The following is a 17873-nucleotide window of genomic DNA, read 5'->3' on the forward strand; positions in this document are numbered from 1 at the left end:
ATGTGACCCATTTTCGGAAGCTAGGTGTATGTCGCATGTCACTACTTCACAGGAGAGGCATTTTTTTTTTATCAAAATGAGTTTTGGGGCAGAAATGCTTTCTTGAACATGTGAACTTCCATGTGCCTTAATAAAAAACGTGTATGCCATCTTAAATACAAATACAATTGTTAAATTATGAGCCTAGTTGGTTTAGCCACGGAAAAAGACAGGAACCTTCCCGCTAGCCATGAGTGGATGAGATAATGAATGGGCTGGACAAGCTGAGAGAGGAGTTCGGATTGGTCTGCCATGTAGTGTGCTTCTGTCTATAACATGAGCTACTCAGTATGTGTAGATAATCCTTGCTACCGCAGCTTTTCTGAAAGATATAGTAGCCATGGAGAACTGCAAAAGTGTTGCTACTGCTCTCAACAGCATTGCTGCCCTGAATTTAGCAGGCGCTATTGAGAAAGATCAGCGGGGAAAAAGTTGTGAATGAATCAGATGAGGAAATCCCTGACTTAGGTAAAAACATTTTCACTGAACCAGATATTGTAGAGTCTTCTGATGACAGTGATGGGGAAGAAACAGCAATCAACAGTGTGTTGTCACAGAAGAAGTTGTCAAAGTTTTTTAATCAGTGTAATGCCCGGTAGAAGCAGAGTATGAGAAGGATATGGAGAAAATTCTGGTGTTGGATTGCATCCGTGACAGAGGAAGAAAGAGCTGATGATTCTTATGGCATTGCACACGGTCAATGTGAACCGGATTGACTTGATACGTCGGGCCGAGCAAGCTGTACAAACAAAATGGAAACGACACAGGAAGTCTTAGTTAAAGGGGTTCCAGTCTGCCATGAAGCATTCACCCATGTATATGGGTAAGAGTCTAGCTACAGATATTATACATTTCAAATTTTGTCAGAAAGTCATTTTCATTGCATGTTAAAGCCTAATGTTAGCTAGCTAGATAACATTACGTGTATGATCTGTGTAGTAATATTATTAGCACATCAGAAAACCATTTGCATTGCTAGTTATAGCCTAATGTTAGCTAGCTAGCTAACATTGAACCTAGTTGGTTTAATTTCTAGTAGTGTATGGGTTGGGATTGTGGTTCATTGTTTAGCTAGCTACATGTCTAAACAAAAGACTCCACTTTTCCAGATGATTACATGACCCATCAAGATAGCCAGGTGTGTCTGAGGGTGATTATGGCCATCTATTGTATTTCATGAACATGTGAACTACACTACCTTACTCATTCTGTTCAGCACATGGCCTCGCATGTGAATCCTTATAGAGAAGGGTGGGGCTAAGGCTTAAGAGGGTGTGAAAGATGCTGATTTGGTGTAGACAAAGAAGAGATCTCCAGTTGGTGTACCAAAACATTAAAAGTCTCATTAAAATGTGGCTACATTTTCTGGGGCCTCCCCCATTTCAGCATCGCTCTGGACATGAAGATTGTAGCCAATAAGCATAGGCTTTCAGCTACACTTTGACATGTAGGCTAATTATTTATGCACATTTACATACACTTATGTTTTTCTTCACATAATAGCTAGTGTTTTTCGGTTTTCTAATCAAAAAAAAAATAGGCTATTTTGGTTCATGGCCTTAGTGCCTTAGCAGATTGGGCACCTCTTGAAGGCCAAATGCCCTTGCCAGTAAAATCACGAAATTCCAGGCCTGCTGGTGACCAATGTTCCCTCTATGGCTGTGCACACGAGATTGAACTTCACTCAACTTTCTAGAGTTTTCCCTGTTAGTTAACACTATCAACGTTTCCCTTTACTGTGGCAATTGTGATCGAATCAACGCAATATTAGCCACTTTCAATGCAATGTACCGAAACAAAACAAACTATGCAAGAGATTTTGTTGTAGGCAGAAAGCATCAGAGTAGGATTCAATTTTTCACATGATCAGCCTTATTCAAATCATATGGTTTGGTTTCAATACTTCAAAACCAAATGGTAGGTCCAGGTCGTCACAAAAATAGATGGGTGTTGGTTAAATTGTGATTTTGGTGAATGGAGAGGCAGTTATTTATTATTTTTTGGAGTGCAAAGCTCATGAGCAATGAGCAGGATTTCTGAACGCTCAACTCCACTCACATACTTTGATCAGTTGTCATAAAATATTAGATATTTTAGGAAGGTAGAAATAATGTAATATGAGCAAATAAAATGTGTGAACCTGCGATTGGTAACGCTTGAATCGATTTTTTGACGGATGCATGTTACATTTGGATCGGTTTGGGGTCCGCGGACAGATGCACATGTATCTTAAACATTTGAATCGGGAAAACGGGTCAGTGTCTGGGGCAGCAGCTGTAACTGTTCCCTATGTTTGAGAGACTGTTTGCCTGGAATGGGCTCTGTTTGTTAGGCCAGTTTGCTTGAAGTCTCTTAGCAAAGTTATGTGAGATGTCATCCTCTCTCATCCTTGCAATTTTGAGTGACAGGTCCTCTGGAGTCTAGCGACCTAAAAGTAGGCCTAATAGGCTGATTTTACACACACAGCCCAATTCTAATATTTTTCCACTATTAATTTTTAAAAGGAGTGGTGCAGTCCCGTTCCTTACTTATTTTATTGTTTATTGGATAGGAGACAGAGGAAAGGTAAGAGTTTTTGGTGAAAGAGCAATGGGCCGGATTCAAACCCATACTGGCAGCGGTACATGTTCTCTAGAAGCAGCGCCCTATACCGCTAGACCAGTGGTTCCCAACCAGGGGTACTAGGACCCCTAGGGGTACTTGGCCTATCCACAGGGGGTACTTCAGAAGACTCATGAGTACACATGAGTGGGTACTTCAGGGGTACTCCGCCAGAGCAAAATTCAGTTGGTGGTACAGTAACCGAAAAGGGTTGGGAACCACTGCGCTAGACCACCACTAATTTGTCTTTTGACTACTTTCAAATACAATTGGGGGAAAAAAGTCATTTGAGTGATATGCAAGAGATTCATTTGAATGCACAGCATATACTTACTCCGTGATCTTCTTGGCGAGCTCGGTGCATGCGGTGGTCGAGTTGGCAGAGAAGACACGGTACCCACTTTTTGAGATATTCATTGTTGAGTGACTATAGGACAGCTTTGAAGTTTGAGAATGACAGACGAGACTTGAGGTCCAAAAGTTAATGGCCACGTATTTTGCCTACTCACATCGACAATATCGACTCCTTTTATAAATTCAGGATTTAAGAACACGGAAAACCGTCGAATGAGTGCGGAATGTTACAAAATCTCAAAGCATAAACACCGGCCTACAGGTAGCTAACCTACATAACTGGCGTAAGTAAACAAGTCCACTTATCGATCGCAGTATGACTGGTCTAACAAACTAGGAAACGGATGAAAACTGAGTTTTTTCCAAATCCACACATAGAGCTGTAGCCCACTCTACGAAAAACGCGCTCCACCTAATTATTCAATTAGAATAACATTTTGCAATAGAAGTATACTATAGCAGGCTCGTGTAATCTGAAAAAGTTTATACAATGTTGGTCCTAGCGTCGCTAATGTAAACTGTCTCGCAATGAGGTCGCGTCAAAGAAAATACTACGAGTCATTTCATTGGGTAGCCCACGATTAACATATTGGCAGTAGAATAATCCAATGTGAGTGCTGCTTTGGAACAGAGGAGGGCGGTTTGTGCGAATTTTCAACCACTCAGAGCACTTCAATCACACGCGAGGTCAAAGAGTAACGTTACGTAGCAGGCGTAAAAAGAAGGAAAGAGACGCTGAAGTAATGAGTTCAAAATATTATGAAGAAGAAACATGTAGGTAACATATTCTGTTTTAAATGCTTAAAAAGTGGTATTTCAGGGGGAACGGTAGGTCATGTATAATTTAATACAATACAAATAAAATAAAACATTGTTACTCAACTTGGTCATACATTTCCTAGAAGCCTACATACTTTATTTAAAATTTTCTTCACTCTTTCCTCAATTGACAAAAAGTTTATAAATTGCTTGCAGCCATCCATATCATTAATAGGTTTTGTAAGTACTTTCTTGGAATTTTCAGCAGGAACAGCTTCATAATAATGAACACAAAGTCAGAATTGACTAAAGAGTTAATTGACATTGGGAGAATTGTTGGCTATTTTTGTATTTTCACTATAAAAATGACCTTCGATGAACAGCTTGGAATTCTATCACCAAAGGGTTTGTTTAATAAGATAATGTGTGGGTATGTACAGTGTGAGGATGGATGTGCTACCTATTTTTAGTCACAGTGTTTTAGTCGTCCAATGCTCAATGCTAGGCATGGATCTCCACACTTGGAAATGGGTGACACAGCAGATTCCTTCACTAAGGCCATTGGCATAGAACAAGGGGCAGAGGGGGCAGAGGGAGTACCACCCTCCCGACGTCTTAATGTTATGTCCACACCATACACCTAGGGTTCCTTCTGCCCCTCAGCCCCTCACCTGCCCCCCTCCATCAATCCTCTCATCCTTTGAGCACCTTCTCCTTTAGCAGGTCCAATATCACCTGTCTTTCCTGGCTCTCCAGCTCAAACCTCCTCTCCCTCTCCTTCCTCTCCGCCCCCAGCCTCTCTCTCTCCAGGGTGATCTTACTCCTCTGGATCTCTAGCTCCTCCCTCCTCAGCGATAGCTCCTCCTCCCGCAGTCGTTGTTCCGCCTCCGAGCGCTTCTCCAGGAAGCTTAGGATCTCTGAGTAGGTCTGGCAGCAGCATTGGCAAGGCTGCTTGGCCATGGGCGCCGCCGAGACTAGCGAGAGCTCTGCCAGGTCCTCCTGCTCCTCCTCGGGCTCTGGGGTCGTGGGGACTGAAGGGGGCAGGGTAGGGGAGAGAATAGAGAGGGACATGGTTGAGATGGGGAGGATAAAGTCTCAAAAAAGGTCAACGTTTTTTGGTTATCATTTCTTTGGTCTGTAGTCACTCAAACATTTTTGCAGAGGAGCAAACATGTCACTGTGTGTGTCTCTTGAGTATCGACACACACAGAGACAACTGTTTTAAGCGGGGCAAGGGCAGGGCATTCTAAACAATTGCAGGGGAACCACTAGTTTGGACACAGTACGGCTATAATAACAGTATTCTCTTCAGGTGTGTGTCCTATTTCCTTCCTCCCTTTGGATATGATCACAGATTTAAAAGTTATTTTCTCCCCTCACAGATCTAAACAGACTTGGATGGGTTTCTTACCTTTGGGATGTCCTGTTTGTGTGGAGATAATGATGGGTTTGTCCTGCTCTGGTAGACTAGCCAGCTCTTCCAGGGCTCGTTTCCTGAGTTCCTCATCCTGGTACTTACTCTCCCCGCTGGCCAGAAGACCCTTCTCTGCCTCCAGCTCCAACACCTCGTGGAGTAGGTCTTCTTTCTGGGCATACAGCCTCTCTGTCCCAAACCTGAACACATACAGGTGCATAAGCATGAACAGACACAGACAGACACACACACACACAAGGTTGGGTATCAGCTTCTAATACATTCCTCCTATTAAGCCTTATGTAGACTCCTGTGTATGTGTGTCTAATGTCAACTTGGATGTCTTATGTCAACTTCTGGCCAGTCTTGACCAACCTGCGTAGGCTGGGGAAGTCCTGCTTCTTGTAGTAGTCCAGCAGCAGCATGGTCCTCTCCCTGCAGCGCCGGGCGTCCACCTCAAAGCTCTCGTCCTGCAGGGCAGCAGTGATGATCTCCCCGACACGGGCCCAGATACGACCCGACTCCTTGGAACAGAACGGGTTCTGAGCAATGACCTCACGGAGCAGCAGGATGTCGTGGCGGGCGGAGAATCGCACCTGTCGCTTGCGGGGAGTGGTGGAGGGGCCAGCGAGGGAGAAACCTGGATAGAGGAAGGGGGAGGGAAAAAGTGAGAGGCAATATCTAAGTCGTAGACCATTGGTATAGAATCCTCAGATATGACCTTTGCCAAGAGGTCTGGGCCTTAGTGCACTTATCCTGTAACAATAGTTCAAGCCTCAATGACTTTTCCTCCTCAATTGCTACTTCAGAAATTAGATAGACAGTACAGATGGTAAGGAAATAACTCCACAGGTAGGCCGCCTAGTCTTTCCAATGATGATGCATAGGCTATGAAGTTCAACATTATGTTTTATATGGAGCTGCACGATAAACTACTGGGCTGAATATAAGGGGTTCACATTGGTGAACGTTAGGGAAACATACGTTGGGTGTATTATTTTTGGAAACCGTTTACTTTTAAGAAGGAAGCGTAAAGAAAACGGGAGGGACCCTACTTGAATTTGTCTAATAGAAACTCTCGTTTGCGTTTTCCGTTTGGAGTAAACGGTTTTGCAACAGGGCGAAACGATTTGCAACAGAATCGGCTAATGATTACAACCCTGGCAAAACGTTCAATCATGAATGTAATTTTACTGTGAACGGCCTGTAGGCTATTTGTTGTCGATTGGGGTTCAGCTGTCATACAAAGCAAAGCCGATATTATCACTTTCACTGTCAAAGCAAAAGCCGAAGCCCCCTATTTGCCTGGTGACGTAGGCTAGTTGCTAAAACGCTTTGCCATTCCAGGCACAAGTGCAAGCAGCACAGCACGTCTACCCATGCGGAGGCAAAGCAGATAGAAGATGAAAGTATAAATGTTGCATTGTTTATTATGGGCCAGCGCGAGCACAGGAAAATCACAGAGCCGCATATCAAAAGAAAAAATGGCACATGCTGGTTATGGATTTATGAACAATAAAATATGTAATGTCAGACGTAGCAGTTTATGTCGTGCTCACCACCGTTATTTGCCATCTCCACCACACGTTCCATAGCTGCATAATATCCGGGATCAGCTGACACACACAAAATGTTGAGGTCACTGTACACGTCCACTCACCAGTACAGGTTCCATTCTGACGTGTAACTCAACTTCTCGGGAAATCTGGCAAACTGGCGTGCCGAAAATTGTGCAGGACCGCGGAGTGTCCACAAGATGGCGTCAAAGGACCGCGCGTAAAGTTTCTGGTATGTTCTGTCAAGTGAAGTCAATTCCATCATCACAGAGAAAAGGGATGCTCTGTGCAATCCATAATACAGAACATATTCACTTGTGGCTTTGACTTGGCATGGTAACAGGCAATCTGGAATATATAGTTGACCTACATAAGATTGCTCTTTTCTGCATCTGATTTATTTTTACTGACCATAAACAGTCTAACAATGCACTCACTTCAGAGTGAGTGGCACTTCAAATGTCACAATTCACCCTCCAGGTCAAGAGCTATTTACTGGAATTATGTGTTGAATAATTAGATTTGAATATTGTTGCACCCCCTTTTGTCCTCAGAACAGCCTCAATCCGTCAGGGCATGGACTACAAGGTGTCGAAAGCATTCGACAGGGATGTTGGCCCATTTTGACTCCAATGCCACAGTTGTGTCAAGTTGGCTTGATGTCCTTTGGGTGGTGGACCATTCTTGATACACACGTAAAACTGTTGAGCGTGAAAAACCCCAGCAGCTCTGCAGTTCTTGACACAAGTGGTACCATACTCCGTTCAAAGGCACTTCAATCTTTTGTCTTGCCCATTCACCCAGAATGGCACACATACACAATCCATGTCTCAATTGTCTCAAGGCTTAAAAATCCTTGTTTAACCCGTCTCCTCCCCTTCATTTACACCAGGGGTTTCCAACAGGTCGGTCGTGAGCTACCAGTAGCTCGTAAGCTACCAGTAGCCTGTAGCCCACCAATGAGTAGCTCGCCAAACAATTCTGAAAGTACATGCAATTTTCAAGTGTTCCACCGCAAACTGTCATAAATAAATCTCACAAGTATCAGACACCGCAAGCTACCAGCTACTATTTAATCAACGCAACTTGACATTATCCCACCCCTGGTTAGCCACTATTGACTTAAAAATCCAAACCTAACACAATATCTGGCAATTAATTTCCAACAATATTGTCCCTGTCTGTCTGTGTGGTGTGCACGTGTCTATCACTCTGTGTGTAGCCAGTTGATGTGATAACCATCTTGTGGGTTGACAGAAATACTTTCCCCCAAAACCTTCTCAATTAAATGTTAACTGCAAAGTAGGCTTACCTGGCAGAAGTATATCATGAGTAAGTATATCATTTGTATCTATTATTTGTTATTTGCAAACTTTGCCATTAAATGGGCAGCAGCAGTACAGAACCGTTGCTAGACCAGCACATTAGATGGCACATTCCTCACAGAATGTGTTCTTCTGATGTGATTTAAGCATTAACATGGACTCAGAACATCCAATTTTCGTTGTTTCTCTATAAACAATTGTAATTTTAAGAGTGAAAAACAAAACAAAATCTAAATCCAAGAAAAATTAACACTGAGAACGTCATTTGGGAAAATATAAAACATAATTTGTAAAAGAAATCACACATTTTATAGGGCCCCCCTTAGAGTTGTTTATTAACCATTATTCTACCAGGTATATTGACAGAAAGGATTCTGGGAAGAGTTGCAGAGAGGAGAAGAATGAGTAGCAAAAAAAATGTGTAGCTCCGACATGATTCATTTTTTAAAAGTAGCTCTCATGCTAGAAAAGGTTGGAGACCCATGCTCTACACTGAATTAAGTGGATTTAACAGGTGACATCAATAAGGGATCATAGCATTCACCTGGTCAGTCTATGTTCCTAATGTTTTGTACACTCAGTGTACATGTTGCTTACTTACTAGGGCTGAGATGGAGAGGCGATGATATGAATATTATCATACACTAGCATCATAAATGCTAACTTGGCCCAAGCTACATTTACACAGTACAAATGCTTTGTACATGTACGAGTAGTCTGGGACTCGGTCTTCATATTCTAGTGAGATTTTGAACAAACCTTTGCCAATTGGCAATATGCTTTGTGTTACAGTAGATGTTAGTGGCCAATAACTTTATATTCCCACAGTAGAAATTCTTTATACTCATACTATACTATGAACAGTGTATTCTGTATGTAAATGAGCGGGTGGTTATTTAATTATGTCCATATAGGTTTTGACAAAGCCCTATGTCACAGACTTAGTATTTGCTCACCCTAAGGCTGCTCACCCTAAGGCAGCCTAATTCTGATCTTTATGGCCAATCAGATCAGAGCTTTAATAATAATAATTGGGCAAAAGATCAGAATTGGGCTGACTGTGTAAACGCAGCCTAAGTGACACGTGGAACGTCTGTCAGACAGTGTGCAATTCAGTTTAGTGTTGACGGGTGCCACACTTGGCTTTGTGCAGAAATCTGTCATCTTTCAAATGCTGTGACAGCTCTATCTCAACGGCAGGCAGGCTTTTTCAATAGCCTCCATGGCACAATAAAACTGTCACCGTAGCCTCCTTTTCTCTTTTCACCCCTTTTGTCTAGCCAGCAGTTTATTAACCGTCTCCTCTGGCTGTGGCGACCACCGAGCGAATGTCAAATGTGGCATTTTCAATATCTTCAATTCATATTGACCCCTTCAGTAGCAGGTTTCTTCAATCTTCTTGTGTTTGTCTGTCTGCATTGCACAAATCAAAGTGTAATTTCAAACCAGACGATCCAAGACTTTAGTTGAATTTACTTTTGAATGGTTTCATCAAGATTTTTTATGAATCATACATCCAAAACAATTGAATGAGTGATACAGTGAGAAATACTCTGACAGATAATGTAATTGACGTTTTACCCTTATTTCTTGACCTCCATTATTTATGTCATAACTTTCTCAATAGCCTGAACGCAAATGGTAACCTTTCTTTTTTACTCTCTCTCTTCTATTTCCTTTACCTGTCAAACTGTCAGGCACAATGTCCTGTGAGAGTCTGTGGAGAGACAGAGGCTTCCTATAGTTTTATCTGTCACAGTTTATACAGGCTCTCTCATGAGATGACACAGAACCCCACCGCACACACACACGCACACACACACGCACACACACACACACACACACACACACACACACACACACACACACACTCTCCTCACACTTGTTTGTCTGCCTGGTTGTCTGTGCCCTCCCAGGAATGGAGACAGCGGCATCGCTCTATAAAAACAGCTGTGAGGAGTGTGTGCTTGTGTTTGCGTGTGTGCGCACATTAGGTAGACAAAATGAAAGCGAGAAAGAGAGAGAGAGAAAGAGAGGGGGAAGGAGGGAGAGAGAGGAGAGAGTGTGAGAGGGAGGCGGGTGGACAATACAGAGATCCTAGATGCTCTCTATTCCACCCCTTCTCGTTTCTCTCCACCCCTCTCTCCCACTCCCTCCGTCATTCCATCAGGTCCTCACAAACACAGAAGTTCAGAGAGAAGACAGCTCCTGTACCAGAGAAGGAAAGAAACAAAGAAACGGAGAAAGAGAGAAAGAGTGAGGGGAGTAAAAAAAAAGAAGTGGTATTAACAGTGGAGGACAAGTTTTGGAGGAGAGGAGAGCGAAGGGAGAGAGGGGTGGTTTAGGTGGGGGGTGGGTGGGTAGCATACAAGGCTGCTCCGTCTGTCTCCTCCATCCCTTCGTCTCCGTCGCCGTGGGTTCACAGCTCTCCCTCTCCCTCCCCCCCTCCCTCGCTCCCTACCTCCCCCGCTCGCTGCTGGCGGGAGCCTCCGAGCTGCTGCGGCGAAGGTCGTCTCGGATGGAGTCGCCGAGAGACGTAGGAGGAGAGACGATGGAGCGTGGGGAGCGGCCAGAGCGGGCCGAGCCGCTGACGGATGCCGAGCGGGAGATCATCCAGAACACCTGGGGACCCGTCTACGAGAACTGCGAGGACGTGGGGGTGTCGGTCCTCATAAGGTATGTGGTCAGGTGGGGGGGTCCTCATAGTAGTGGGGCTGTTGGTCGCCATTGTGGTGGGGCTGGAGGTCCTCATAAGGCACATATAGGGCTGATGGTCCTCATTAAGTACGTGGGGCTTAGAGTCCTCATAGTGTTGCGGCTGGTGGTCCCCATAAGGTACGTGGAGTACCAGGGGGTCCTCATAAGGTTTGTGTAGCAGGTGGGGCCGGAGGGCATTGGGGTGGGGGGGGGTCTACAATTTTAGTGGAGTGCAATTTTAAAATGACATTCTCATGTACAGCATCTTATCAGGCATAGGAAAGTTTGGGCAAAAAGTCCTGAGTGGAGGGTGATTTCCACTGATGTTTACTGCACCTGAGCACTGCTGGATGTGTGTTTTCCATAGATTCGTGCAGATTGGAGGGGGCTCATGCATTTCTATGAAATCCCACAGCAGGCTCTGGAAAAGGCAGGGAGATTGAGTCCACACTGAACAGAACACACACACACACATAGACAATTCTGCTCTAATTCACTCACTTCTGTCCTCATTAAAAAGCAATTTCTCAGAAGCCCTCTTCGTTCTACAGACTATTTTGTAAGACGCTTTAATTGAGGGACAGCACATTTTTCTGCTTAAATGTCCACCTGTCTGAGGCAGACATTCCTGTTCTAGCTGTTCAGTTGATGCAAAAAACAATAAATTGGCAACACTTATTTTACATATTTTACCTGTCACATCTTTCAAATTAATGGAACATCTTCACTCTAAAATGGAACCTAATCCACCAGTTTAGCAGGTATCTTTCTGTGGCACCTTGCTGATGGCTTTTTTGCTTTATTTATTGGAATTCAAATATTACAAGGTGTCTGTCACTTTGTTTATGTTTGTTTGTTGGTCTTCATACTGAGGCTATGCATCTGAAGAAATAGTAGCTGTCTGACTGAGCTGGGATGCATTTGACTTTGTCTCAGTGTTGTCTCAGTGTTGTCTCAGTGTTGTCTCAGTGTTCCACATGGAATGCCAAGAGGGCTCGTTAAAACGGACAGCGTGGCGTTGCTAAGGCAGTGATGTGCTCTGATTTTGGGTCGGCGCGACAAGATAGTCCCTTAGGGAGAGCTCTGAGGGCAGAGAGTGTGTAGAGTTGTCTGTGTGTGTGTGTGTGTGTGTGAGAGTGCGTACATACGTGCATGTGTGTTGCGTTCTTATCTGTGGGTAACAGCAACAAGCTTTGGCACTTCACTGCCTCTCTCGACGCTCCCTCCCGTCTCGCTCTCATTCTCCATATCTCTTCCTCTCTCCCTCACTTTCTTTCTCACTATCCGTCTCCCTCCCATTCTCTTTCTTTCTTTCTTTCTTTCTTTCTTTCTTTCTTTCTTTCTTTCTTTCTTTCTTTCTTTCTTTCATTTCTCTCTGTCCCTTGACAACAACATCACAGGCTCTCTTGACATGCCCAGGCTTGAATGCTCTGCTGGGTCTGATGATCCTCCTCAGTGCAAAGCCTCTCATCTGAACCTATGTCACACTCCCTAACATCCCTCTGATTCAGGGAAGGGGAGACATCACTGAACCCACTAATTGGCCTGCTCCTATTAACAAGCAGATGGCCCGAGTAAGCAGGTCATCTGTGTGGATGGATAATGGTCTAATAGCTATCCTGAAAGCACATTGAAGAGTGGATGGATACTGGGTCAAAGCCTTCCACGGTTCGGTTGACTTCTATGGTTCGCCATGTGAATGCTTAGCTATTTGCATTTATATCCTTCTGCTTGGATTGTCGGAAAGAATACAAAGTGACAATAGCCTGGGCTAATGTCATTATCAATGCGCACAAATGCAATTTCACCAATGAGGAGACCACCTCCGGCCATCTCGAGTACTGGCAGCTCAATTAAATCGCCAAACATTGAGCAATAGTATTAGGCTGTGGATGCTTCTGATACTAGCATGATGGATATGGAGTTCTCCAAAGTGGTCCATCTTGAGGACTGAGGAGTTGAGACTTGATGAAGTGCTTGAACAACCATAAAGATAAACCATCCCTCTGTGCTGTGTCTAATGCTCGCACAATTAGTCAAGGTCGTTTTTCTCAGTACTAGAAAGTGTGTTGCCTTCCGAAAAGAACCCTTCAAGACTAATTAGAATGTGACTAACAAACCACTAACGGTGCTGCTTTGATTACTTCATTTAAATGCAGCGACAGGTTGGGGGAATTCAGTGTGAGAGCATCTTTGACACTCCAGACACTCCACTCTGTCACTCTCTGGTTCTGGTTGTGTTAGGGTTTCAGGGCAAATGTTTTAACTGTCTTGCATTATATAGATACGAGATGTAGAAATATACATGCAGATATAAAAGTGGATATACACTGTTTGTATATTTAACAGTATATTGCGCAATACGCTTGTACCTATGAAGGGGGCGCTAAAGGGGATTGGCGAGGTATACGCAAAAAGTCCTTCATTTCTGACTTCTAAGAGAAAAAGTCCTTTCCTCACAAAGCTCTAAGGGACTTTCGTGTTTATCTGCAAGGAACAACAAGCTAGTGTCCCTTGTTGTTTCAAAGACTGCGTGAAGCAGCGACAGCTGGGAGAGCTTGGCTTGGGGACAGCTACAGGCAAGCAGGCGCCTCTGTAGCGTAGCGTAGCATAGCATGTCACAGGATCTGCGGGGATGCGGTGTAGTGTAGTGTAGCACTGCTGCCAGGGGCCAAACCTAACCAACGCTGAATAACTAAACCCTCGTACCCAGTCAGCCGCACTGGTGTAAAGCACTTACACAAGTCAAATTGGGTCAGGGGTGAAACAAGACGAGTGTATGTGTGTGTGTGTGTGTTTCAATTATTCATTTGTTTACATATTTGTTTGCTGTGCTTTCACCAGAAAAGGTGAGGACAGAGTCAAAAAGCAAAACATATCCCCCATACATCTCCTTGTACGAGCAGTGCACCGCCTTGTAAGCTTGTGGAAACTTCATTATAGTCTTATCGGCAAAAATACACAGGTGCCCTGATGTGGTCTTGAGGTGCCCTGATGTGGTCAGTCTCGGTGGTGGTGACGTACAAACTGTAGACCTCAATCAAAACAAAGCCGGGCGATTCCCATTCTCTCAGCTTACATCTCATTGGGTGGTTGGAGAATGGGCTTTACTGTATGGCTCTAAAATAACTTGCAGTTCAAACTAGTCCATAGACAGCACACACATCAGTCATAGTACCCTCTGTGTGAAGTCCAGTAATCCTCAGAGAGGTGCTCTTCCTTTTTGAAGTTCCATTATTTTCCATTCAGGAAAAGTGTGTAGTGCTGCAGGATATACAGTATCTGTGACTAGGGAGGGAAGGACTTGACAAAAGCACTTTAGGACATGCAAGGCTGGCATGGAGGCTGGTATCTACTGTCACTTTTGTGGATGACAAAGCAGTCACAGGACATTGAGTTTTTTTGCATCCTTCATTGCTGTGTATGGCAGGTATTGTTATGTGGCTGAAGCATTTAGGCAGAGGAAACCTCCTACACACAGTCACCGCGGGTGAAATGCTCCGAGAGGAACATCGACTGCCACCCGTCTCGCTCCTCCGGTACCCAGCAGCACCTGCCTCTAATTACACTCAAAGAAACGTAACGATCTTAACGCTCCTCGCCTCATCAGCACCACTTTACCATTCCCGTCTGCCAATCACCCCGCGTTGCCGTGTTGGCGGCGCCCTGAGCGGATTCTCCAAAGCTCCAAGTAGACACGAGAAATCATGAGAATTGAGCAGCACACTCAACTCGCAGAACGTAAACACTTGAGTCGTAAACCCAAGTCGTGACAAGTGATAAGTAAGCCCAATCACCTAGGTGCAGATGAGGCTATGTTAAGAGGATGATTACAACTCGAGGCACATTGTGCATTTTGAAAACTTTGGGTACTTGTCATTAGCTCTAGGTCACACATTACAACGAGCAATAATGTCTCCAGAATGTTTTTTTTACGCGTGTGACTTTATGGCCACAGGGCCTCCATTCAATGAGTAGATTCAGAAATCTTCAAGCTTGAATGCGTTGGTCAAATGTTATGAAGCGTTCATATTCCCCACTAGTACCGATTTCAGTAACTTCAGTAATTTCAGAGACTTTTGCAGAGGGTATTAACTGACATATTATTCATCCCTCATTTTTACACTGACATCATGTGATTGCCTGTAGGCATTTTGATATCTTCTGTGTTGCTCTGTGTGGATTATGAGGACATTCGAATAAGAGTGTTATTGTCTAATTAGAATATCATTGTCCTGGAACATTTGAAACGAGCATGGATGATATCCACATAAGCTGTGCTTGTACCATCATGGCTCTGTACTAAGCTAACTCTGACTCTTTTGTCCCCCAGTTTCTTGGACTTCCCCTAATATTGTTTGATTGCATGGTCGTTCTGTGTGTATTATGATATTATGAGTACACTAACTTCTACCCAGAGCCATAGATAAACCTCACCGGAAGTTCCAGGAAAATCACGTTAGAGTAAGAATGTTATTGCTCTTCTGTCCTCCAGGTTCTTTGTGAACTTCCCATCGGCCAAGCAGTACTTCAGCCAGTTTCAGGACATGGATGACCCAGAGGAGATGGAGCGCAGTGCCCAGCTGAGGCACCACGCCCGCCGGGTGATGGGCGCCATCAACACGGTGGTGGAGAACCTCCACGACCCAGAGAAAGTGTCCTCTGTTCTAGCTCTGGTGGGCAAGGCTCATGCTGTCAAACACAAGGTGGAGCCCATGTACTTTAAGGTGAGGGGGTGGCTTGTCTGTGTCAGTGGTCCCTAATGTCCCTCTGAAAGGTTTTGAGGGGAGAGGACTGAAGTTGCGTTGCTCTGTTTGAAGTTGAGGCCAACTGGAAAGGCTTTGAGGGTGCTTTTGTTAGATGAGGGTGCTCTCCTCCATTTTTACTCATCTCTCTTTCTTAATCTACCAATTGTTCTTTTTCTTTACATCTTGCCCTCCTCTTCCTCTCACCTTTCTCCTCATTGTTTATCTCACTCCCTCCCTTTCTCCGTCTCTCAGATCCTGTGTGGTGTAATACTGGAGGTGTTGTCGGAGGACTTCCCAGAATGCTTCACGGCAGAGGTGCAAATGGTGTGGACCAAACTGATGGGGGCGGTGTACTGGCATGTGACGGGCGCCTACACAGAGGTCGGCTGGGTGCAGCTCTCCAGCTCGGCAGTGTGAGGGGCGATAGCAGGGGAGTGCAGGGCTTTAATGGTTTGTACGGATCCTGAAGGGGAAGTTCGGTCTCTGTAACGCCCCTGTCCAAGAAAAATGAAGGGAACAGGGATGTTGAAAGGTGATTTTTTAGGGCTGAGACTGTTCATAGAATATCTTGTTGTGTTCAACTTTTGGGGGAATCTTTCCCCTCTCCCAACTGACTCATTGTGTGTACTTTACTGTATTGCCCCTGAGGTGTTGTCTGTATAGCCCCTGAGGTGTTGTCTGTATAGCCCCTGAGGTGTTGTCTGTATAGCCCCTGAGGTGTTGTCTGTATAGCCCCTGAGGTGTTGTCTGTATAGCCCCTGAGGTGTTGTCTGTATAGCCCCTGAGGTGTTGTCTGTATAGCCCCTGAGGTGTTGTCTGTATAGCCCCTGAGGTGTTGTCTGTATAGCCCCTGAGGTGTTGTCTGTATAGCCCCTGAGGTGTTGTCTGTATAGCCCCTGAGGTGTTGTCTGTATAGCCCCTGAGGTGTTGTCTGTATTGCCCCTGAGGTGTTGTCTGTATAGCCCCTGAGGTGTTGTCTGTATAGCCCCTGAGGTGTTGTCTGTATTGCCCCTGAGGTGTTGTCCGTATAGCCCCTGAGGTGTTGTCTGTATAGCCCCTGAGGCGTTGTCTGTATAGTGTACAGTTAGTGAGCGTGTGTATTCTCTTATGCCCTCATTCAACACTCATTGTAGTATTGTAAATCTTCAATGTTTTCAAGGGGACTAAGGGCTCCATTTTAGGGAGTTTTGTTGCTCACTGAAAGTATGCCACTTTGGATTCCCAAATACACCCTGTCTCTTTCCATGCCCATCTCATGCACTATACTAAACACACCCATCTGCTAACACCCTGTCCATACGGCAATTGGCTATTTTAATTTACAAACAGTTTCAAAGTGATGGGATAGAGCCACAGGCTGACAGACCACTGTTAGGGTACCATCTCCTCTTTATAAGCATGCACACACACACACACACACACACACACACACACACACACACACACACACACACACACACACACACACACACACACACCACTCTGCTGACTTGGACCACCCATATGCTAATATCTACGGAGCATTTACTTGGTTTACATCTCCTCATTAAACTCCCCATTAAGGGTTTAAGAAACTGACTCCGGAGGTCACTGGAAATACAACGGACACTTTGAAGTAGCATCAGGTACTTAACCTCTGAACCACTAGGGTAAGAAAAAATATTAATATCGACCATATCTGATATACTAACACTCTACAACCCTACCAAGAGGTCTAGATACTTTGGTCCAGTTTAAACCATGTTGGGTTGGCATGTACACCATGTTGGGTTGTAGTCCCCTGTAGCTCAGTTGGTAGAGCATGGCGCTTGCAACGCCAGGTTGTGGGTTCGTTTCCCACTGGGGGCCAGTATGAAAAATGTATGCACTCACTAACTGTAAGTCGCTCTGGATAAGAGTGTCTGCTAAATGACTAAAATGTAAAATGTACAATACAATGTCACAAGTTGGAGCCCTACTCCCGACTTTTCCCTGAATTCACTACAAATGGATTTTGAATGTCTATTTAAATCCAATCTCCTCTGTGTCTCTGATGGTGTACGATAACTCCTGCGCTCTGGTCCCTCTCGGCTTTGTCATTTACCATTAATGAGGAAGTAATGGGGCTCCGCTCTTCCTCTTCTGGTCATTCATCAAATATCTCCCCTACTCTCTCATCCTTTCTTTCTCTGGCCAAATGCTGAGAGAAAACGTCCCTCTATCTGCTTTGCTACCATGGCTACTTGGCTAATAATATAAGTATACTCATATTCTACTGCCTTCTCCTTTGTTGTTGCTTTGGAGGCCAGCAGTAAAGTTACAAGATGAAGGATATACAGTAGGCTTACATGGCTGATAAATAACCGACACAGGAAGTCGAGCTAATACAATGTGACAAACT

At 44.5% G+C, this 17873-nt stretch overlaps 2 protein-coding genes across 2 annotated transcripts; one reads left to right on the forward strand and one right to left on the reverse strand.

Annotated features, from left to right (window-relative positions):
* Window positions 1–3823: 3823 nt before the first annotated feature.
* Window positions 3824–6806, reverse strand: si:dkey-45d16.4 (scaffold attachment factor B1). Its single transcript, XM_041838632.2, has 4 exons — window positions 6727–6806; window positions 5543–5807; window positions 5165–5367; window positions 3824–4784 (listed from the first exon to the last, which is right to left on the reverse strand). The coding sequence occupies exons 1-4, from the start codon at window positions 6758–6760 to the stop codon at window positions 4447–4449; spliced, it is 840 nt and encodes a 279-aa protein (XP_041694566.1). The 5' UTR covers window positions 6761–6806; the 3' UTR covers window positions 3824–4446.
* A 3308-nt stretch (window positions 6807–10114) lies between these two features.
* cygb2 (cytoglobin 2) lies at window positions 10115–17331 on the forward strand. Its single transcript, XM_041840429.2, has 3 exons — window positions 10115–10724; window positions 15241–15472; window positions 15746–17331. The coding sequence occupies exons 1-3, from the start codon at window positions 10567–10569 to the stop codon at window positions 15908–15910; spliced, it is 555 nt and encodes a 184-aa protein (XP_041696363.2). The 5' UTR covers window positions 10115–10566; the 3' UTR covers window positions 15911–17331.
* The last annotated feature ends 542 nt before the right edge of the window (window positions 17332–17873 follow it).

The sequence above is a fragment of the Coregonus clupeaformis genome, unplaced genomic scaffold, assembly GCF_020615455.1.
Source record: "Coregonus clupeaformis isolate EN_2021a unplaced genomic scaffold, ASM2061545v1 scaf1379, whole genome shotgun sequence".
Lineage (NCBI taxonomy): Eukaryota > Metazoa > Chordata > Actinopteri > Salmoniformes > Salmonidae > Coregonus > Coregonus clupeaformis.